The sequence below is a fragment of the Cynocephalus volans genome, chromosome 8 (assembly GCF_027409185.1).
Source record: "Cynocephalus volans isolate mCynVol1 chromosome 8, mCynVol1.pri, whole genome shotgun sequence".
NCBI lineage: Eukaryota > Metazoa > Chordata > Mammalia > Dermoptera > Cynocephalidae > Cynocephalus > Cynocephalus volans.
Window position 1 is genome coordinate 94,884,356 of NC_084467.1, and position 25,134 is coordinate 94,909,489.

Below are 25,134 nucleotides of genomic sequence, written 5' to 3' on the forward strand. Positions count from 1 at the left end.
TAGATTTTGCCCCCCAGGGGACATTTGACAATGTCAGGAGACATTTTCAGTTGTCACAGCTTGGGGGTTTCTACTGCATCTAGTGAATAGAGGCCAAGAATGCTTCTGAATATCCTACAATGCACAGGACAGCCCCACACAACAAATAATTATTTGGCCCTCAATGTCAAAACAGCGCTGAGGTTGAGAAACCCTATTCTAGATTCTGCAGGACTGGGCCTCATTCACTCTGTCTCTTAGTACATGGTGCCTGGTACAGTGTAGTTCTCAATAAATATGTGCTGCCAATGCTTGCTGCGTGACACCGTGTGTATGCATTTTAGGGAGCCCCTTTAGCTCTGTTCACACAATAGTAATAAAACTTGTCTGGTACGTGTATATAGAGAGATACATAAATAATATAGCTATCTATATAGATAGCTAATATATATATATATATATATATATATATATATATATGCAGTCTACAATGCAATTGAGATTAAAAACTATATAAAACCATGGCAATTTTTGGAAATCTGCTTTTTTCTGCCTAAACTGATCTGTGCATTGATATACAGTCAACTCTGAGCTTAAATAATCACTAACTCAGTTGTATGTTCTTGTGTGGCTGTTATTTTCCTAAACTCTTTAATATATAAGATATAGCCAGAATCTTAGAGAATTTGAATGGTGGAAGAATGAATTTAAACATAACTTTCCTCTGTGTCTTCCTCTGTCTCCCAGAGGAAGGTGCCTCAGGATCATCATTCATTCATTCTTTCTTTAGACAACATTTTTTCAGTGCTAAGTATGTGCCAGGCGATGTTTTAAATTCTGTGGTTGCAACTATGGGCAAAGCAGACACCGTCTGCACTGATGTATTTACACCCAGAGCATAGGGGGAGAATATCTTTTTCTTAACTATACTTTTCAGATGTTATAAAGTCTATGAAAAAACATTAAGCAGGATTAGGAAATTGGGGGATTACGGTGTTTGGGTTGGGGGCTGTTATTTCAGATAAAGTGGCCAGAGAATTTTCTTTGACTAGAAACCTATAAAAGAAGTGAGGAAGGAAGTGATAGGGGTGTCTGGAGCAAGGCAGAACATTCTAGATAGAGGTAACAGCAAGCACAAAGGCCCTGGGCGGTGCTGACTTGTTTGAGGAGCAACAGGGAGGCACTGCACAGCATGGGAAGTGGAGAGAGAGCAGTGACTCCCCCGGGGAAGCCGCGGCCACATAACTTGGGAATGAATGAACTCTTCTTTTATTCTGAATGAAATAAGAAACCATTAGGATTGTGAGCAGAGGGGTGTTATGACCTAATTTAAATTTTGAAACGGTCTCTCTGACTACTGTGTGGAAAAGAGATTATCACAAGGGTGGAAGCCAGGAGAGCAGTTTGGAGAAGACTGCAACAATCCAGGTGAGGAGTGATGTTGCCTTTAACTAAGGACAAGAGACAGAGGTGATGAGAGGTCGTGATATTTGGAATGTATTTTAAAACCGTAGCCAAAAGCATCTGCTGATGGACTGGTTGTAAAGGGTGGGAAAAAAGAGGCGTCAAGAACAACTCCAAGCATTTCGAGCTAAACAATTGGAAGAATGGTGTTGTCCTTTACTGAGATGCGACAGCCTGGGTGAGCAGCAGGTTTAGAAAGACAACCCAAGAGCTCAGTTTGAACATGGTAATGTTGACACATTTCTTAAACATCCAAGTGGAGTTGCTGAGAAGGCAGTTGAATACAGAATATGAATGTGAATGCATCTCACTAACTGGGGAGTTGGTCCAGGCTGGAAATAACTATTTTAGAGTGGTTCACATGTAGATGGTTTTTAATGTGATAGGGCTGAGTAAAAAACATTTAGGGTGAACCTAAAGGGCAACGATGTCCAAGGACTAAGCCTTGAGACATTTGAGGAGATGAGAACAAAAGGCAAAAAAGAGAAATGGGCCATGACGGGTAGGGAAGGCGGAGAACCAACAGAGAGTAGTGGCCCAGAGTCCCCTGTCTTAGGAAGAATTGCCAGAGGAACCCACTGAGGTTTGTGGTCATGAACTTTAAGTGAGACTTGTTTCAGAATGGTTGGAAAAAAGCTCCAGCTACCTCTAAGCTGCTGGGATGCAGGCATGGGAGGCAGAGAATTTAATCAGGATCAGATTTTCCCAGGAGATTATGATTCGGGGTTGGGAGGGCAAAAAAAGTTATAAAAGGAAGTGATTATAAGGATGACTGTGAACTCTATAAGAAGAGAAGGGAGGACATGGTAAGTCAGTGAACTGGAGCATAAGAGAATTATTAAACTATTAATATTATCCCTTCAGAATCTTAATATGATAATGCAACTCAAACTGGATCATTCATGATCATTAATGGGTTCTGTGTCTATGTGGAAGGACTTAGGTACTAAGGAGTGGTGAATTATTTTTCTGCTGAACACTGAAAAATAATAAAGCAGTCTAATACTTATACTTGAAATGTCTTGCATTTATATCATGCTCTCATGTTTTTCAAATCACTTTCAAAGATCTTTTTCTCATTTTGCATTGTCAAATATATCATGGCCAGAGAAGATAGTTCTATCAAAGTGTCAGAAAAGTCCCAGAAGTCTTAAAAGAAACAAGTTATCATTAGCCCATTTCCTAGATTACAAAACATTCTAATGTTTATTAAACATTTTAAATATCCACTTATCTTCTGGAATGTTTATAGTATTGTATTTAGCTGAGTGTGGTTTCTTATATAATTATTTAACTCGTCCTGTCAAAATTAACAAATTGGTCTTCAACAATCCCATAAATGAGTTAATGTCATTACAGAAATGTATACTAGTCATTGAATTTAAATAATAGTAGGCAACAATGTCACATTTGATGTGTTTATGGAAATTCATGGAGTGGGTCTTATAGTGTTGAACATGGAAACCTTACAGACACTTTTTTTTTCTTGGACAAAGTTTTGTCAGATGGAGCTCAGACTGTAGTTCTGGTCACTGGGCAGATCCTACAGCATCCTTTAAATATCCATAAAGGAACCATATTATAAAAATTCTCCAGTCTTATTCTCTACATTTCCTCAATTTTGCACACTCTTCACTCTGTTCCTTTCACCCAAAATGCTCGTTCCCCACTTTTTTATTTTTATTTTTTAATAAACCTTACCTCAAGAAAGAGTCAGGTACTGCAGGGTACTACAGGACATTTTTCCTATTTTCCTTAAGTTAAATGAATTTCTCCTTCTACCTAGATTGCTTTGTGTCACTATTTTGTTTTCTAGTTATCTGAGCACATGTGTCTTACCTGCGAAACAAGTTTCCTGACAACAAGCTTCTGTGTAGTTCCAAAAAGTTCCTAGAATGAATTTTTGCATACACACAAAAAAGACGCTTTTGAAAAAGGCTGCATTAATTAAATTAGGTGAACCAAGGACCAGCCTGGGTTGAGGAGTCTAAAGGACAACCAATAAGGGGCATCTTCCAGAGGAGGGAGAAGCTGGGTACAGGGTTGTTATGGCCACCTCCTCAGGAATTCCAGGCCACTCTCAAGATGTCCTCAGAAATCAATTAGCTTTGGAGACTTAGGTCTCCTCCCTGCAACCACTGCTTCCAGGAGGCTCCAAGCCAGAATAATCTCCCTGTGTCAAAGTCTCAACCAAGGAAGGTTCTAGAAGCCTTTCTGGTTTCCTAGGGAGTCAGAAATACCAGTATAAACAAGGTGTAAATCAGGGAAGTAGAGTGGATTAGGCTGAAATGCTTCTTGTTTTCCAAAAGAATTTAATTTGGTAATCTGTAACTCTATTATTGTTAGCATTGTTATTAATTAACCTGGTACTAAATTTATTCCAGTATTTTCTTACTTTATCTGCTGCACTGGAGTCTCAAGGCCTCCCCTGCCCACTCTGGCTCCCCATCCCCACCCCCACCCTCCACTCCCTGCACACGTGGACATGCTGATACAGCTGACCTGAAACAAAGGAAGTGGCTTGGCTTCAGGATCTGCTCCTTCTTCTTGCCTCTCTTTTAAGCAGCTGGGATCCCCAAGTCGCTGGGCATCTTCCACTCTGTACCATGTCCAGTGACCTCCTCTGCTGCTAACCAAATTTGACTTCATTCCATCAGAAGTTTGACTTCAACTCCCCGTTGTAGTAATTAGCTCACTAATAAATTAATCCACACTGTTCTGATGAGTGGTAATATAGTCATAAAAAAAATTTTTAAGCTAGTTACCCCCTCCTTATTCTTCTTACTTGACAACATTTATTCATTTTTACTGTGGTTATCAAAATGCAATATTCCCAAAATTTTATGTAGGCCAAAATAGTTCCTGGCACATAGTAGACCAAATCAATAAAATATCGAATAAATGAATGAATGAGTGAATGAGTGAATTCCAGTAGTGATTGTGTTTGGCTTCCTAGTGGGATAAAATAAAAGCTAGACATTAAGTAGAGAAGTATTTTTAGACAAACACAGTTTGCAGTATCATGGTTGACCTTCCTTATAAATGTCCAGCTAGGCCTACCCCAAATTTCCCTACTTTCTCATATTTTGAGAAGACAAGATAGATCTCCCACCTAGTTATCCCTTACACTTCTTTTTCTATTTGATTTGATGAGTATTTATAACAGCAGAGTCTTTGGTTTTCATCATTTCTTTTAAAAAGGTTGAATTGGCTTAGCAACTTCTTGTGATGCAAGAAAGAGGAAATCTAGTCATCCTCCAGCCTTCCCCAACTGTCCTCACCCTCTTTTCTTTGTCCCCCTTTCTAATTCCTACCACCATCACTCCTAAGCCTCAGAGACATCTCTAACATTTTAGAGACAACGGAAAAGACATCTGGGGATACAGTAGCTGCCTAACCCTTCTTTCTAGCAGACTTTGCTTGAAACTTGAAAGAAAAGGAAATCTTAAGAGCACTTTTTTTCATACAAATAATCTCCCTGTTTTTTTGTGTGTTGGGTTTTGTGTGTGTGTGTTTTCTCTCACACATAAACATGCTGATTTGGCCTGAAGAAAGACTTAAGAAAGCCATCTTCTTCTCTTAGCATTGGGGAAAAACAAAAATAAGGACTTGTGTAGTTGTCTAGATTCCTAGTAAATTTGCCGTGATTTCTATGAAACCCTGACTGAGTTACTGTCTTGACATAAATGACAGTGAGGCAAAGGAGTCGTGGGTGATAGCAGACTCAGACCCTCAATACTCACATGCTTCCCTTCCTCTTTTTTAAGACTGCAAATATGAAGAGAAAATGGGAAGCGATGGAAAGACAGTAAAGTCCTCCATGTGCAAAAATTAGACTTTTGCATCAGTGGAAATTGAACCTTCCCAAATTTTAAAAGGTGTACACCTGCAAATGCTTCTGTTCATTGTGCCTGCCAAGAATTAACAGTCTTCAGTCACGTTCTGAATGTCCGACCTTTCTATACTGCTTGAAACATGCTGCTTCCATGCCAGTCACACCACCTGTTGTCGCTATGTGTCATGTTGATTCACATGTATGTAATGCCATTCCACCATCTTTTCTCCATCCCTCATTTTATCTGAGCATGTAGTGTGCTATTATTCTGCTACTGTATACACCTCTGTATACATTTCTGTTCTTCCTTGCAAGACTGTGAATGCTTCGGCCACTCCAATCGATGCAGTTATATCGATCTGCTAAACACAGTCATTTGCGTGAGCTGTAAACACAACACTAGAGGGCAGCACTGTGAGTTATGCAGGCTGGGCTACTTCAGAAATGCTTCTGCACAGCTGGACGATGAGAATGTGTGCATAGGTCAGTTCCATTATAATTTCAGCTATCGTTCTGTGCCTTTCAAGCTATGGGGAACTATTTAGGGTGGAGAGGCTGGTGATTTGCACCAAGGCTGAGCCAGAATGAACTTTCTCAATGGAGCAAATATCCTTGTGATAGACTTAAAATTCACTTGTACTGGTCGAAATCATATTTGGGGGATACATTTTGAATCCTTGTGTTGTTGCTTTAAAGATGATCTGAAAAATCACGGTTAGAAGATGAAGAATTTTTTTTCTTTTTTCCCTTGTGCTTTTGTTTTTGCATGAAATCTTAAAACCTGGTCATTTCAACCTGATCTTATAGCCCTAAATTATACATTCAACTTTTGAAATGGAAACTCATTATATAGGATTTAATTATAGAAGTGAGAAACTGGGGTACAAACTCTTGTACATAATTTGTGATTAACAAGTATTGATGGGTTAAAAATGTTGCCGTTTGGAATCGAAAGCCACTAGCAGGCGGTAACATAGAAGTAAGTCTGCTTGACTTTTCCATCCACAGTAATGAAATTCCATTTATTGAATTTTCCTATAGCCCCCCAAAAGAAGAGTAATTTCTCAAAACTATTCTAGGCAATTAATTATCTAAGCCTCCAAGTTTCATTAGTCCTGGAAAACTGGGTCCGCAGGGGTACTTTGGGCACTCCCCCACACCCCACCCTGACCCTGCAAGTGATTACTGTGTGTGTCACCTGGGGAAAACCAGGTGTCTTTCCCACCCAGAAAACTTTCTTCTACCTTTTGCACAGTGGAACCTGTCTAAGAAAGAGACACCAGTGGAAAAATAAGAAACAATAAATGGAATTTCACTTCATAATTTACTGTGAAGAAATACATATATTTGAAATATTGAAGGATATGTGTGTATCTGTTACCACACTAATAGGTAGCTACATAGGCATCCAATGTTAAAGGTAGAATTTGTCACATAGAAACTAAATTAAACAGAATGTACAAGCAGAAAAGTGAAAGTAATCTTTTCCTCTAAAAAAGTAATCCAATCAATCTGTGACTCTAGGATTATTGTTCTCTGATTGGATTGTCAAGATCTTACAGGTTCTTGCCAAGTGTCACATAGAATAGTTACACAGTTGTTTTGAATTAAATTGGGCCAAGTATACATAATACTGTTTACGTTTACAATATTTTCTATTTTTCAAAGTACTTCCTTATTTACTACTTGTGAATTAGTGGAGAAAGTACTGGACTTACTGGCTGGAAAGCTGGGTTCAAATCCCAGTTTGCTATTTAATAGCTGTGTGCCTTAGGTAAGTCATTTGAGGCTCCCAGTCAGTCGGGATCATATGGGATGCACAGGAAACACTTCGTAAACTATGGACTGACTTGCGAATATGTTTTTTTCCACATAATCCTCATTAACAAAACAGTAAAAACAGTGAGGTAAGTATTACACTGACAATTTCCCCTGTTTTCTAGTTGAGAAAAAGGAGGCAAATTGACCTGACTCAGACAGCTTTTACAAAGGGTTTCCTTACATCAAAGCTTGAGCACTTTCTCCCAACCACTCTGACACAATTAGCCAAGAAAAGCTAAGCTTGTCAGGCATTTGTTTACTTATGGTATGCTTTCTGGATGTCAGCAGCAGTTCCACTACCAGCTTGTAATCAGAAGTTCAATTGCCTTCATAACATTTGGTTTACAAAGATTTGAGGATATTAATAAAAACCAAAAGATTCATAGCTATCTGATTTTTGAATGCAGATTACATTTCACTGACTGCCATTTGTAAAATTATGTAAAGTCATGCTATAAATATGGAAACAACAAAGTAAAATAAACAAGAACACAGGAATAAAACTTAATCATTTTTACAAAATGCACAAGATTAAAATGTTTTACAATATTTAATATTATTTTAAATACATTTTTAAGGGCCTTAAAAATAAAATATTTTATTCCATGAAATTTCTTATAACAGGTAACTTAACAATATCCCAATGTTTTACTCAGAGAATTCTATTATTGTGAAGTTTGGCCTTTTCCAGTTCTAAAGTAACCTATGAACTACAAAGTCTGCATCTTCCTATCCAGTTCTAAGAGGTGTAGTTCTATTGGAAATCGGTGTATGATGATTTACAGACTAGAAGACAACTAATTCAGCTTTTGTCTTTTAAATCACATAAACTATAGAGGAAACATGGAAAGCCTAATATTCACTTTTGTATTTATTTTTACTTAAAAAAATTAAGAACATGTATTATCTCTATTTCTAGGAAGTTTGTTAATTAAAGTGATAAATCTTTGGAAAATTATATTTTATTAAGGCAAACATGTTTCTATTAAGTATTTTGTATTCTTCAATCAAAGGAAAGTACTTGGTAACCACAAAGATGAGTATTTTTAGCTACCATTAAATTAGCTACATCATCCCTCCACAGACTTAAATTCCTTCAGTTGCCTTTTTCCTAAAGGGGAAATTGTTTTTAAAGAATGAAATGAAAAATTTGATTAGTTGGTATGTGCTACAGTCTATCTTTTATCTTTAGTCTTTATATGCATCCAATGAATCAATAACAGTTTCCCAAAAGAGCTGTAGATTCCACTTTTCCCACTTGAGGGGCCAAAAACAGGGATAGGGGGCTGCGTAGGCATGAGGTTGAGGCTGGAGTGTCCTCTCTGAGGGCCACTGGAAGCCTGTGGCTCTGCTGCCAAGGTTTGCCTTATGAGACAGCATGGGCCTGTTCACTATTTTCCACATTTAAGCTCCTCAGAGGGCTTGAGGCAGGACTGAGTATTAAATTTGAGAGGATACGACACAAGTAATTCAGAGTTAATTTTAATACCATTTTTGTTTAGAAAGCACTAATGAAAACGAATGGAAATTTACCCAATTCACTTTCACAGAATAAAGCAATCACCTTGGAAACTTTAAATTTCACCTCAGACTTCTTTTTAAAAAAAAGCACATTGCCATTTCGTAACAATGGGCAATAAAATTCACCACCCTGGCTGTGAGGGAAGAGCTCATATGTTTGAAATAAATGTTCTAAAATATTTGCATCATTTTATATTATGGCCAACATAAAATGCAGTTGGCTATTCCATGTTGCCACAGTGATTGCTGCTGTGTGATCACTGGTGAATTTACCCATTTTTCATACAAATTCCAAACACAGCCATTCTTCAAAGATGCATGTAATTACCCTGTGATGACATAGCAATTACATGAAGATGACATCCTTGCATGCTTCTGTTTCATATAAACTTGAACATTAAGCAGGAAGCTAGAGAATAGTGGTTCATGACCTTGGGTAATCACTGTTAATAATTCCTGCTAACAAGCTTTGCATCAGAATGAAACACAGGGCTCAGCAGCTGCTGCTAAACATAACTCAAAGTTATGATGCATTATTTTTAATTCTCCTTGAAACCCACGATTAGGCAATGAAGAGATACCTTACATAGAATAAAACAAACACAAAACACTTTTAATACCTATAAATCGCTTGTAGTATAACTTTTTAATCAAGTTCCCAAGAGTATTTCAGGTTTTTTGCAATCTAACCATCCTGCATGTTCTTCCTAGTTTCATACAATAAAATATGATCTCAAAGGCCATTTCTATTACCCCAACATCCACTATTGACCATAGTTCCATAAATTATATTTTTTAACTGAATTATATGTATGTAAGGCAAAGGATAGAGCACACCTCTCCTTGTCTTTTATTTTCATGACTATTTGAGTAACATTACACTTACCACCTTTTCCTATGACAACCACTGGAATATACTACGGTTTAGATGTTCCACTGTGGTTATCTTTTTTTAATTTTGTTTACTTTTTTGCATCTAAAACCTTATGTTCATTGAACTCAAGCAATTATACAGTAAAAAAAAAAAAAAAGACCCAATTAAAAATGGGCAAAGGAGCTGAACAGACATCTTTCAAAGGAAGACATACAAATGGCCAACAGATATATGAAAAAATGCTCAACATCACTAGTCATCAGGGAAATGCAAATTAAAACCACATTGAGATACCACCTCACTCCAGTTAGACTGGCTATGATCAAAAAGATGGTGAATAACAAATGCTGGCGAGGGCGTGGCGAGAAGGGAACACTACTGCACTGTTGCTGGGACTGTAAATTAGTACAACCACTTTGGAAAACAATTTGGAGGTTTCTCAAACGACTACAGATAGATCTTCCATATGATCCAGCAATCCCTCTTCTGGGTATACATCCAGAGGAATGGAAATCATCATGTCGAAGAGATACCTGCACTCCCATGTTTATTGCAGCTCCATTTACAATAGCCAAGATATGGAACCAACCTAAATATCCATTAATAGATGATTGGATAAGGAAACTGTGGTATATATACACCATGGAATACTATTCTGCCATAAAAAGAATGAAATACCCCCATTTGCAACAACATGGATGAACCTGGAGAAACTTATGTTGAATGAAACAAGCAAAGCACAGAGGGATAAATACTGCATGTGCTCACTCATGTGGGAGCTAAGAGAGAAAGGAACGCAGGAAAGAAAGACCACAGTAGTCCCATGATCCAACAGAGGGAGGGAACATTCCTAGGGCTACAAATTGGAGTTGAGGGGAGAGGGGGAAGGGGAGGGGGGGTGGAGGATAATTGGAAGGGGTCAAAGAGTACAATAGTAATTTTTGGTAATGGGTATGCCCCCAATATGAATCTGTCCCCCACATCATGGGCTGGAGGGGGGACAATCAGCTTTGTATCTCATAAATATTCAAAATAAATTAATTAATTTAAAAATAATAAAATAAAATAATAATAAAATAAAACCTTATGTTAATTAATTGCTATGGGTTAATTGACTAGAGTAGCATGTGAATTCATGTTGGTCAGATGTAATTCTGCTCCCTGGCTTACAAACTGTTGGTGAGTCATTGTCAACTTCTACACTTCAAATAATAAGAAATATATTACAGTTTTGATATACGTATAAACTTATAGTATACATAAGTACAGACAAATATTTGAAGCCATAACAAAATTACTATTTTGAAATATTTTTAAAAAGCTCACACATACACATACACACATTAAAATAGAAAATGTCATTTAAAATAAAATCCTAGTTATTAAGTAAAAACCAAGTTAGGCAAAGAGGGAGAATTTTAGAATTTATTTAGTTTTATTTTACCTACATATTCACTATTAATCTTATAAATGTTTATCTTATAAGAATGCTGAGCTCAAAAACTGACTTAATCAACATGAAGCAAATCATAATTCTAAGGTATTCCACATTCTTTGAAGAAATTATCTAATTAGTGTCTGACACAAAGTGAGAGCCAATCCCCTGGATACCTCTATAATCTTAAATCCTGAGTCCTCATTGCTAATGTAAAATGCCAGATTTGATTATATTAAACTGAAGTTCTCAGGACTTCTCTTGATTGGTTAGTTGGTTGGGATACTTTTGTTTGATTTTTAGCAAGGGAACCACGTAATAGGCCCATTTTTAAATAAAGGAAACAGAGACAGAGGCACAATAATTTGCCAAGATTATTCAGTGGGTTACTGAGGAAAGTAACTTTGGCCCACAAATTCCAAAAGCTGCAAACTACCTGTGCTACCTTTTATACTAATGGAAGCCTAAGGAATTCCCATTTCTGCTTCAAGCCTTAAGCAAAATAGAACTTCAGAAGTAAAAATGACCTATATAAGAATATGTGAGGAATCAAGAAAACAATCAATTTACTTTTTAGTATACTAAGTTGTATTGTCTTGCCATCAGACTTAATAATGAAAAATACTTGTCTCAAATTATACCTATGTTGAAACTTATTTGGGATTACAAAATTTATATTTCTTTCATGATTGTTAATCTAGGCTGCATAAAAGCTGTACTAACATGCCTAGCAAATACAGCATCTAAAGGATCGTCACAAAACAGTCTATACATAAATAAGTTAAGATGCTGTCCCAGTTCATAAAGTAAATCTACCTTTGAATGAGCAAAGTGCATTCATACTGCACTTTTAAAATGTTCAGCAGTTCCCAAATATTGAGTGTAACAGAGAAGCCCATTTGAATAATTTAAAACAGATTTTACACTGATGGCATATTGATTTATCCTTGATATACAGACTTCTCATGGTGCTCATTAAACCATCTAAAAATGCCCTTACAAATGGAATCTCCATTATGATCTGTTACCAGTGAAAAGCATGATGTCTTATTTCTTTGGAAGTTTTCAGTTGATTTCCTCCCATATCATAAAAATGATATCATAGAAGGCTGAGAAAATAAATAAATGGTCTTGAAATAGCTGTATTTGCTGAAACTTTTCATTAGTGGACATGATTATTTAAGTAAGTGATGCATTTAAGTAAGTGATGCTCCTGTGTTGATAACCTATAAGCTATGTGGACTTGTCTCCAGCCTGTGTGTTGTCTTGTTTCTGCAGAGTGTTATTGTAACCCTTTGGGCTCAATCCATGATCGTTGTAATGGCTCAGGATTTTGTGAGTGTAAGACTGGAACGACAGGGCCTAAGTGTGATGAGTGTCTGCCGGGAAATTCCTGGCACTACGGCTGTCAACGTAAGTAACTCTGGGAGCTGCCCTCTGCCTGCTGCAGCATGGCTGATTCTGCTTGTCTAGGCTGGTGTGTGCAGCCTCAGAGCAGAAAAAGACCCAAAACCACTGACAAGCTTTAGAAGCTACTTAATACCCCAGCCTGTGGATAGGAGAGCAATCCATCAGCTGTCCAGCTGGCTTCTTTGAAGCCCATCTTCATCCCCTCTGATAGCTGGAGCAACTTATATTGAAATATTGTGTGGAGATCCATATACCTGGCCAGACCATAAATTAAGTGGCACAATAGGGACCCAGCGTGGAAATCCTCACCGCAAAATGAAGGGTGATGTGTATGTGGTTAATATATTTCTTGAACTGAAAGCTACTCTGGAACTCTAGAGTTCATAAATTAAGTGATATCTGCATAACTTATTACCACCCTTGCTAGCATACCCATCACTGAATCTTAATCAAAAACCTAAAGGTAATAAATCTAAGGGATATTTAAGTGCTAAGGTAAAATAAACAACAAAAGTTAATATTGGTTTTGAGCCTCTGAGGTTAGGCACCATGCAGCAAGCCTTAGACAGATGCCATCTGGCTCAGCCTCATTTCTCTGGAGATTATCAGATCTTCTTAAAAGCTTGTCAAGGCAGGTGACATGTCAGTGTATACAGGGAACATAAATTGAAAAATTCGAGCAGAAGCTTCCTTCTGTCATTCATAACCTTTTCTGCTTTTTAAATTCTGCACTAACTTTCCATTCCTTCTATACATATTTAACTTACTAATGTTCAAGACCCACAAGGCATATCCTCTACAGCAGAGCAGTCCAGTAGAGAATAATGCAAGCCACACGTGTAATTTTAGATGTTTTGTTATCAACATTAAAAAAGTACAAAGAAATAGGAAAATTAATTTTAACAACTTATTTAACCCCAAATATATAAAATATTATCATTTCAACTTAATGATTAGTATCAAAATCAATAAGTATATTTTTTTCATACTGTCTTTGAAATCAGATTTGTGTTTTATACTTATAAAACATCTTGGCATATCACAAGGCTTAATAGCTACATGTGTTTTACACATTGGACAGCACAGTTCTGGAGTTATTTATGCTTACTTTTCATTTGAAAAAAATATCAACAAGCAGGAACAATCTAAAGCCAATTTCTATAGAAAATTATATATTATTTTTTATAATATAATAAATTTTATATTCAATGTAATAATTCTTTGATAAATTCTATAATAACTGTTAGAGCCAATTTCTATAGAAAATTATAGAATGTTCTATTTGCTTCTTGTGGAATTTCTAGTTATCTAGCAGCTACACTTCTACATAATGTAAAGCCAAAGTGAAATGCCATGGGCAGCAATGATCTGTGGCAATAAATTGAGAAATTTAGCATTGAGCAGATCAAGGTTAGGATGAAATCCAGGAAGCTAGGGGCTAAGGTCTCCAGCCATGCTGGAGGGTGGCAATAAAAGATAGTCAAATCATCACAAGTCAGATAGCACACATGCACATAAGCTCTGGATAAGGCCATGGTTTAAAAGTCCTATACTTTGTAGGTTTCCAGAAAGCACTAGTCCCTATGGGTCTGGATGAGTTGGTGGATCCCAGGAGCCACATGTTGAGCCAGGGCTCAGAAGCAGCCATCATTTCTAGAACAGATAGGTATTGAGGTCTAGGACAGGCCAAAAGCCAAGAGAAGAGAAGGTGGGATAGACAGAAAAAAGAACCAAACCAGCACCAAGACACAAGGCACAAAGAATAAGGAGACTTTACAATTGACACACTTCTCAAGGAGAAAGTCTCATGTAAATTTCCTGATGCAGCAGGACCTAATGAATGGGTTTCTGGAGTATAATCAGGATAAGACTTTGGAGAGGAAAATAAATTAATCTTGCTTTGGGGAAATGTATCCCAAAAAAGGCCTAACCCAATTTTCCTTTATTATTTATTGAAATATTATAGAAAGGTACAATGTCTCCAAATTTACCCTTCCAGAATCAGAAGAGTGGATTTCAGCCTGCCCCTAACACATAAGGGCTGTGTGATATACAAATCACAGAACCCTCTATGCCTTAGCTCCAGCATTTCACATACTCATTATGTGGATCATGGAGATGATGGCAGGAAATGCATTTATTCTTTGGGGTATGCTCTGAGTACCTACTATGATTAGGCATTGGCAATGGTAGAGGCCACAAAGATGAAAAAAAAGAGCAGCTGTGGACATGTGGACATGTGGTTCCCCATCTGGAGTGAGAGACTGGCATGTAACCCAACAATTATGATAAACAGTAGCCAGAATTAAGGAAGAGGTATGTACATGCAATTTATTAGTGAAGCCCAGATGAGGCATAAGGCTTCCCAGAGAAGTGACATGTGAGTTCAGTACTGAAGGATTAGTAAGAGCATTCCAGGATAGAACTTGGGAAAGGATGCATGAGCTAACACACTATGTTCCAGAAATATGAAATAGTTTTGATATAACTAGGGAACAAGTAGTGTGTGTGTGTGTGTGTGTGTGTGTGTGTGTGTGTGTTGGGAAAGGATGCATGAGCTAACACACTATGTTCCAGAAATATGAAATAGTTTTGATATAACTAGGGAACAAGTAGTGTGTGTGTGTGTGTGTGTGTGTGTGTGTGTGTGTGTGTGTCTGTGTGTGTGTGTGTGTGTGTGTGTGTGTGTGTGTGTTGGGAGGGAAGGAGATGTTAAAATAGCAACCAGGGACTAGATTATATAGTTTCTTGAATTCCAGGCTAAGAAGTTTCATCTCAGAGAGGAAAATGGGAGCCATCATATAGAGGAGTTGTGGGATCCATCACACGGTTTTAAATAGAGGAATGAAAGGATCAGATTTGTTTTTAGAAAGATTATTCTGGCTACTCAGTAAAGAAAGAATTAGAATGAGTTGAGATTAGATATGATATATAAATAAAACATATTTCAAACACACCTTTCAGCACACAAGAGTTTTTTCTGATTCTGAAATCTTTCCTTCCTTCAGACCCACTCACATAGTGCTGATATTCTATGTTAAAATACAGAAATTCTTCACTGGATATGTATCCAAAGGACAATAAATCAGTATGTTGAAGCGATATCTGCACTCCCATGTTTATTGCAACATTATTCACAATAATCAAGTGATGGAATCAACCCAAGTGTCCATCAATAGATGAATGGATAAAAAAATGTTGTATATATACACAGTGGAATAATTCATGGTAACACAGATGAGACTGGAGGACATTATGTTAAGTGAAATAAGCCAGGCAGAGAAAAATAAATAATGCCTGTTCTCACTCATTTGTGGAATCTAAATAAGTTGATCTTATAGGATACAGTATAATAGTAGTTACTAGAGGCTGGGAAGAGTGGAGGTGGGGGAGTAGGGACAGGTTGGGTAATGGATACAGAATTACATCTAGATAGGAGGAGTAAGTGTTAGTGTTCTATAGCACTGCAGGGAAACTATATAACAATAATTTATTCTATATTTTCAAATAGCTAGAGGTGAGGATTTTGAACGTTCCCAACACAAAGATATGATGAATGATAAATGTTTGAGGAGATAGATATGCTAACTACCCTGATTTGATCATTACATATTGTATACGGATATCAAAATATCACACTGTACCCCATAAATATGTACAACTATTATGTATCAATTAAAAATAATAAAAAATATAGAACTTCTTCAGTCAGTTGGTAAATGGTTACTTCACCAAGATTCCAAAGTGCCTTACCCTGGAATCTCTTAGACCACACCAAGATCCAGCAATTAATAGGCTAACACCTGACATGGTAGCACGCTTCCAGCACCTGCACAGTATTTCAGTATTATAGGTTCCGGTATTATAGCAGGTGTCTATTCTGATTAGTTGGTGCTGGTAGGTTGATACATATTTTTCATTTCATTCCTGTGTCTTCATACACATGAATGCACTCAAAAATGCCCTCCAAGTAAGTGTCTCTCTTTCTCTCCCCCCATTCCCCCTTCTGTTTGCCCTGAGTTGAACCCATCCTTGGGTTCGCCAGAGTATTCGTGGCAGAGATAGTAACGTGACAACAAGAAACCCATAGAAGAAGAAAAACAGTGGTAGTGCAGGGCTGACAGTGGCACTGGCAGGGATGAGCTGAGAGTAAGCAGACATTTAGGTAGGCACTTCCAGGGAGGGCCCAGAGAAGATCAGGAAGAGTCCAGGCCCAGGGTTTCAGTCCCCCAGGAGGACTAGAAAAAGGAGCAATGTGGAACTGTGGCCCAAGAGGACTTGGATTTGAGAATAGAAAATAAAGAAAGGGGATCTGGTCACTTCCTGTCACTTATTACATAATAAAAGTAGAAAGTGCCTACTGTCACTTACAGTCACTCACATCCTCTATGACACTGTTGCTTGCATCCCATGGATAGAACCAAGTGACTGAGCTCTTTGAAGGGCTCTAGAGCTACACAGTCCTGGGCTTGAATCCTTTCTCCACTTCTTACTCCCTGCAAGACTTGGAGGGAGTTACATGGACTCTCTAAGCCTGGTTTGTCATCTAAAATAAGGTAAAAATAGGACCTAACACATGTTGTAATTGTGAAAATTCAAGGAAAATAATGAGTGTGGACCTCATGGTACATAATAAGCATTTGATTGTTATTATTTAAATCCAAGCACATGTTGATGCGCCAAAGAACTCGAAGAATCCATGTTCAAAAACTTATTGTACAGTGTTAGTGCAGAGCTGGCAGCAAGATTGGGCACTATTGAAGTATCAACCTGTTGATCTAGGGGTTTTTTAAGAGCCTCTTGGTTAGACACAGGGATGATTCAAGAAACTGAAGCTAAGCTGACCCTAAAAGCAATTGTGTAGCTTCAGCAGGGGAAATACAGAACTCCAGGCTCATTGGTGAACTTTCTGCCTGAGGGGGCCACCAATTATGTGCTCCATAAATGTAAGCTAGTCTCTGTGATATAAAAGGTGAAATACTTGTAAACCACCAGAATGAATGGTCATTAGACAACACGGAACAAATAATGCAGGGGAAAAAACACAGAAATAAAAAGACTTCAAGGAAGCCTGGCAGAATCAAAATTACTGTTGGAGTTGCCCAATAGGAGAATGAGACATTGAGAAGAAAGAGAAGTTTTTAAGAAATATATATATGTCTCTTGAAATCAGAGAAGAGGCAATAGCCAATCAAGTCCCAGAAGTAAAGCTGAACCTTCTAAAGAGGAAGCAGAATTCCACGCTTCACATAAATACAAATGGTTAACTTGTGTTGGGAAGAAATGAAACACTTGTTACCAGCACCAGAAAGACTGGACATACGGGAGATTTGTGATTTTTCAGTTTGAGAGAAAGGAAATAGCCACATATAGAACTAATGAGGCTGGTGAAGAAATACGCTGTCTTTCTAAAGAATCTGTATGGTACATTGAAATATCCTGCAGTGTTTGTTAAAGCCACCAATTTTCACCCATTTTTACCTAACTTATGTGACCACTGATGGTAGTTTCAGAAGAGTTTATAGTCTGCATATTGAGATTATAGTCAAAAGATTTGATGACACAAGTTAAATGTTATAATTTTGGAAGATAGCAGCTATAGAAAATCAAGAACTAAGCACACATAGAAGGAGGAGACAAATTCAGTTTCCAGACTAAGGCCTACAAAATCAGAATATGGGTTTTTGGAAGGGATTAGTACATACATTACCAGGAACAAGAAAACACATGTTTAATAGGAGACTCAATGACCTGATCAAGAATATTTTTCATTAAATTTAAGTGGAATACAGGGAAAATATTTTAATGAAACTTTCAAACTGGGTGTTATAGCAAACCACAGAGATTAAGAAAAAAAAAGACAGTAATTATTTGCAGGAGAAGAATAACTGAAAGTTTGGGGAAAAAAACTTCATAGCTTAGATATATCCCTTACCAGAGAATACTCAGTAAGTATCAGTTTTCCACTGATGCTGTAACTACCACAAACTTAGTGGCTTAAAACAACACAAATATATTGTTTTAGAACAATAAACAGAGACAGAGAGAAAGAAAGAAGGAAACAACAATCACCGTAATACACTGAACTTTTAGAAGAAGAGAGGTGGAAAAGGGGGGGGAGAGGGAGAGGGAGGGAGGCTAATGAGGAATTGGTCAAGGGACGTAAAGAATGATTGCATATTGTAATGATGAATAAGCCAACCATCCTGACCTAACCACCACACATTCTACACAATTATTGAAAGTCAACATTGTACCCCACATGTATGTATAATAATAATAATAAAAAGTCAACAAGGGTCTCACTGGAAGACCCTTCTGAAAGCTCTAGGAGAGAATCTGTTTCCTTGCCTTTTTTAATGTCTAGAGGCCACCTGCATTCCTTTGTTCATGAACACCCTTCCTCCATCTTCAAAGCCAGGAACTTCCCATCTCTGTACCTTCACTCCATCATTACAGCTTTCTCTACCCACGGCTGGGAAAAGACTTTTAAGGACCCATGTGAATAGATTGGGACCACACAGATAATCAAGGATAATCTCCATCTCAAAGTCTTTAGTTTAATCACATCCACAGTTCTTTTGCCTTGTAAGGGTAACAGGTTCTGGGGATTAGGACATGGACATCTTTGGGGACCCTACTGTGGTAGGACTGTTTACCACAATAATCCTCAAGAATGCCAGCTTTTAATGCCAGGGCTAAATATGCAGGTATCATGGAGATGGGATGCAACTCATGCTTGGAATAAAGATATGCAAGAGTAAAGCATACTCAAGAAAAATACATAACGGGACTAGAAAGGGGCGAGTAATATATGTCAAGCAGGTGTAGACTAGTACTATGCATTAGGAGGTAGAAATGTTTTTCAGTCAAGACCAAAGACCACATAAAAAATATATTGTGAGAGTATATTATAAACTATTTGACCATTTAGAGAGTACATTGTCCAAAGGAAAATTAGAAAATTTAAACTCTATTTTCCAAAATGAGGTAATTCAAATATCAAGATATCTGCTAGAAAATGTGTTCTATTAAAATTGTTGACTTGCATCTTTGAGAATTGCTGCACTCATATGAGTGGAAGAAGCAGTCAGGGGAACTGTTAGTACCACTTATTGGTAGCATGGAGATGACAGTGTCACATAAGGGAGTAAATGCTATTAAAAACCAAAGAAGTATCATCCCAGACATTAAGAAAAATTCAAAATATTCCTGGGGAAGAAAGGTAAGATTTTAGATCCTCTTTAAAAATGGGTGTGCATGCACACACATATACTGATACAGTCACTAATTTTTTTAAAATAAAAGCACAAATTGGTCCTAATAGATAACCTAGAGAAAATGGGAAACTTCTTAAGTAACCAACTTGACGATCAAATGGGCCTTTCTTATGAAATTCTGATGAATATCAATTTAGTCCCTACTAATGTGCTATACACTGTGCTGCAAATTTAAGCTAAAAATATAAATTGCAAAATACAGATGCAATAGAGCTGTGTTAACAGTAGTTCAAGTGACGAAAATGTAAAGATCTTAGCTTACGTTCAAGCTCGATTCTACGCAGCAGAATGTCATGAGTGGCAATGAAGCTAACACAATTTTAGGCTGAACAAAGATCAAAGGAGGCTATAGTCCCACTGAAACATGCCTTGAGCATCCCACATAGAGTCCAATCCTTGGAAACAACATTTTAACATAACAGACTGATGTAAGAGAGTCCCCTCTGATGAGGGGTTTTTCATATGAAATAGAGTTGAAGCATCTTGGTAAACATATGATTTGGCATGTTACAGATGTCAACCAGCGTTAGAAAGGCTATAAAGTAACAAGTAGACATGTTGGTGCAGGGAGATAGAACAGGGACCACGCATAAAAATGAGAGGCGCATTTCATCTTAGCATTTTCCAATAATTATACTCTCCAGCTGTCTGAGAATATAGCAGGGTGCATCAGGTAATGATAAGTTCCCCAGACTCTGGAGAACTTCAAGTAGAAGCTGAACAGGCTCCCATGAGTGATGCTTTCTGGAGAGTTTTGGCTTAAATGGAAAGTCCACTGAACAGCCCTTTTCAAATTTCCTTCTCTGACTTCAGACCAAGCCCATGGGGCAGAGGAAAGATATCATGAGGCTGCCTCCCTCAGTCTTTAAAAACTTCTACATTCTAATCTCTCTTTGCACACAGATCTTGCATTCTCATGCTTCTCACTAGTCATGTTCTCAGTCCTCACTTCTGGTTTCCTAAAGTCAGAAACTAAAGATATATAACTCCTTTTACTCTACAGATTAATTGGTTTCCATCATAGCTCTACCGCTGCTATAGTCTAGAAGGTTTTCTTTTTTCTTTTCTTTTCTTTTTTAGTGTGAGATTAACTACTACAGACCTGACAACTTGTGATCATGAAGATATTAGGATAATTCTTCCAATTGCTTCTGTGTGAGGAAGATTATACTTCCACAGACACATACCTGCAGTCTAACTTGTAATTTTTCAATTGCCTCTAGTTGCTGTCGCTTCCTATTTGCTGTGTTACATAAAAATGTCCACTTCACATTTCACCAGTTGACCTCACATGTTGAATCCCTTGACAAGCAGCATGTCACTTAGACAGGGATGTCTATGTGATGCTGCAGAGCATTTGCAGTCCTAGACATATGATTTTACTCATTTGGTTCCTATATCTTTACCATTAAAAGCTGATCTCATCAATAAAATGAATGGCATCACTGAAGCCAGGTTTTTAATTTCAATAATAGCAACTTGAAGGCCAGTATCATTTCCCTTGCTAAGCATCACGTACATAATGGTGATGAAAAGTAAATACTCAGAGTAGGGCACTTGAGGTTACTGCTGTAGAACTCCTAAGCAGGGGAAGGAAGTGCTCCTTAAGCAGAACCAGTAGGAGCCTCCCAGAGGTAATTTAAAAAGGGAAATATTTGGAAGACAGAAGATAGAAAGTGGTAATTTGTAGGCATTACAAATATACTGGGTTGTCCTCCTGGGGAAAACCAAAAAAATCTCATTTTGTCAGCTGGAAGAGCAAACCCCAGGGTTGCCCCCAGTTGTGAAATTTCTCCTGATTCAGCAGGAAGATGCCATGCCACTGGGTCATGCTAATAGCCATGGCTTTCCAGTTGCAGTTCTTGTTTTCCCTTATTCCCAGCATAACTTTAATTTGAAATTGTTAGAAAAAGCCCACCAACCTCTAAAACATCGGGGACCTGATGCCACCAGTGGGGTCAGGGCTTATGATTGTGGAAAGTGCATTAACTCTTCACATACTAATACTCCATTTGGAGCAACCCTACCGGGCAGATGCTGATAGAGCCAGCTTGAAAGGAATGAGTCAGAGTGCCCTCCACAGTGGGATAATATCCTGAATACATCCCAAACCCACTGCTCCTGAATTGTGGAAGTTCAGCCTAGGACAAACACAAAGGGTGGACCAACTAGACAGCACTTCCAGGCACCTCCTGGAATTCTGAGACCTGCCTACTATTTAGCTTGTCCTGTGCTCGGCTCATAGAGCAGACTAAGCTCTGACCTGCATGGGCAACCTTCCATATTTACTTGGCAATCCATGCTCATTTTCCCCATTATTTAAAGAGAATATTGGCAATGACAAGTATGCCCAGACTCTACCATTGCACACCACAGAACCATCCAAGCTTAACAGAGAAAGTGTGTGACATGCCAGTGTACACAGAGAAATGCAGGCATAATTTTATCTACTAGTAGCCCGGAATCAACACAGCAGCCTGGTGAAGATGATCAGGAGGCCAAGTGGAAATACAATATGTAAAGCCCTTTCCTTATTTTAGACAGTACATAAGTGGAGATTCACCTTGAGCCATTCTTTACACATCTGTGTGTGTGTGTGTGTGTGTTTGTGAGAGAGAGAGAGTCTCAAAATCTTCTAAAGCTGCATATATAAAGATATGTTTAAGTGTAGAAATCAGCCCAATTGCAAAAGGACCACCCCGCTTGAAACTTGCAGGAGAAAATTTTCATTTACATGAAGGACCAGTCCTCAGCCCCTGTCAGAGCAGAATTCTGGGGTAGAGCAGTCACAGGTAGACCACATAAAGAGGGATCTTGAAAACTTAATGCTAGGAGTCAACACAGTGAGGCCTTAGAGTTGGAGTCAGCGGTCTAGATTCTGGGTGTAACTGCTACCACTTCTTGAAAGCTTGTTGGCTCAACCACCTCAGCCTTCTCTGTGCATCTCCTTCTGTGAAATCCTAGAGAGGACTGGAATGTTCTAAGTCTCCATCTTGGTCTGAAATTCTATAATCCAGATACTTTACAAATGGTCTGATGTGTTTGCATGTGGACCAATTTCTGAAAAATGTAATTATTTTAAAATAATAAATATTATTTATTGAGCCCTTTCTATGTGTTAGCAACATTATGCATTATCTCATCCCACAAGGGAGGTAAGATTATTTTTCTCACCTTGTAGATGGCAAAACTGAGATTTAAAGAGGGCAATGCCACCAACTCAAACACCTAAGTGGTACACCAGTTTTTAGTGAATATTTACTGTTTATCAAGTTTACTGTGGTATTTTACAGTATGTTATCAGTTTTACCTTGCAGATGGAAACAGAAGCTTGGATGATTTATTCCAGAGATTGGCAAACTTTTTCTGCAAAGGTCCAGATAATAACTATTCTAGGCTCTTGGGGCCATATGGTCTCTGCCACAACTCCTTATCTTCACTACTCTGGCATAAAATCAGCCATAGACATCACGTAAATGAATGAGTGTAGCTATGTTCAGGTAAAACTCTTTCGTGGACACTGCAATCTGAATTTCATATAATTTTCGTGTCAAGAAATGTCATTCTTTTGATTTTGTTTCAATCATTTAAAAAATGTAAAAACCATTCTTAGTGTAAATAGGAGGCAGGTTGGATTTAGCCTACAGACCATAATGGGATTTATTCTGAACTCACACAGCAGAAATGAAGAAATGAGACACCTGTTAAACAAAATGGAGAGAATATCTATCCTGCAGGAGGCAGGAACAAACAATTTTTTTAAAAGGAATACATTTTATTAATATGTATCCTCTATCTTGACATGGATATCTCAGGGAGTTGCTGTAACTGGTTGATATTTACAAGGCCCTAATTGACCTTAAGAAAAATGTTAGGATTCCCAGAAACATGAAGGCTTTGACCATATAATTTCCAGGACAAGATCACAGACACAGTCAGTGCCAACTGTTTAAAGGCTTTAAGAGCCAGCCAAGCCAATTTAGCATCAATTTAGTGCAATCAGCACCTAATGAAAGAGAAGTCAGGGTGGCCATAATATGATCAGGATTGCTCATGTTGGTGTAAGGAATCATTCTATTGCACTCTGCAGGAACAACCCGTCACCTTGAATACCAGCAAAAAGCTCTACTAAGCGAGAATTACAGTAATAATATCAGGCTACAACACCAAGGGCACAAGGAAAAAAAATACCTACAGAACACATTGAGAATGTAGTTTGTTACCATTGCCTTTAATATTGGAGGTAATTATTCTGAATAAAGAACATGTCGATGCTGTCAATCTCTACCCTTTCTGTCCCAGGTCTCTTTTGAGTATGACTGAGCCCACTGAGCCCAGGTCATTCTGGATTCCCCACAGGAATAATGTCATACCTCCCTATTTAAATGCATGTATGCTTTTCATCCCATCTTTGACAAGTTTTCTGTTTTCAAAAATTATAGTCAACTTTCAGTTATCCATTGCTGCAAGGTAGGGAGAAGAAGGCTATATAAATACAGATCAAGGGCCGAGCCCGTGGCACACTTGGTAGAGTGCTGCGCTGGCAGCGCAGCGACGCTCCCGCCGCGGGTTCAGATCCTATATAGGACTGACCGGTGCACTCACTGGCTGAGTGCCGGTCACGAAAAAACGACTAAAAAAATTAATAAATAAATAAATAAATAAATACAGATCAATTGATTATCCTGATGTAAATTCCAATAAAGTTGGATTTCATCTCAAACAGACACATAAACACACAGAAATTCATACACACACACGGTTCATCTGAGCTGCATCCAACATCAGTCTCTGACTTATCCTGAGAGTTAGTAGTCAAGATCATCTAGACATCACTGGATGTTCATTTTAAAACAGAAACAATTAACACAATGTATTTTTAACAATATTCCTTTCCCTATTCTGCAAATTTATAAGATTAACATTATATTGCACAGTTATATTTTTTCTAAACTACAATTCATTTGGGAAAGTGGGCATGTGTTTTAGACACAAAACACTACAAAAATGGTAAAATATTGATGTAATCATTTTTAAGAATTATATTTAGACGTCTTTTCAATTAGTATTGTTGACCCTAAGGACTTAGTTTGCATGTTATTCCATATTCTTTATCATGAAAGTCAATAATATGGACAACTACATTGTTCACATGGATTTTGAATGCAAAAAGACAACATTTGGGAGTTATGGGAGGGTTTGTTACCAAGATGATTTGGCAATTTATTAGTGATGTAATGTCGGAGGCCATAATCACTGCCTTCTCTCTGATGATACTGACCCAGCTTGTACAAGTGCTCACATGGAAGTATTTGGATGTACTATTAAGTCTTTCAGGAAATATGGAACCCCTATTCTTTCTGATTAAAATAAAAATTAAAGTTGCCAATTTTGCAACAAGGATAAACTACGTATAGACATAATGTATGAATTCCATCTAATTATATCAGGCCTTAAAATTTCTGAAGTAACAATTTTTCTAACAACCGTCCAAAGTCTTAGGACGGAGGAGTTT

The 25,134-nt window shown here is 37.8% G+C and overlaps 1 protein-coding gene across 6 annotated transcripts in view; it reads left to right on the forward strand.

Moving 5' to 3' along the window:
- Positions 1 to 25,134, forward strand: part of NTNG1 (netrin G1) — a 318,889-nt gene that overhangs the window by 261,879 nt on the left and 31,876 nt on the right. For 2 of the 6 annotated variants that reach the window (XM_063106024.1, XM_063106025.1), the window contains one exon: positions 12,208 to 12,342. The exons of 3 other annotated variants lie outside the window; for them this stretch is intronic. In XM_063106024.1, the coding sequence (XP_062962094.1) occupies positions 12,208 to 12,342 (135 nt within the window). Of the gene's footprint in view, positions 1 to 5,593; positions 5,762 to 12,207; positions 12,343 to 25,134 lie in introns of all 6 variants that reach the window. One more of the 6 variants, XM_063106023.1, reaches the window with a different exon arrangement.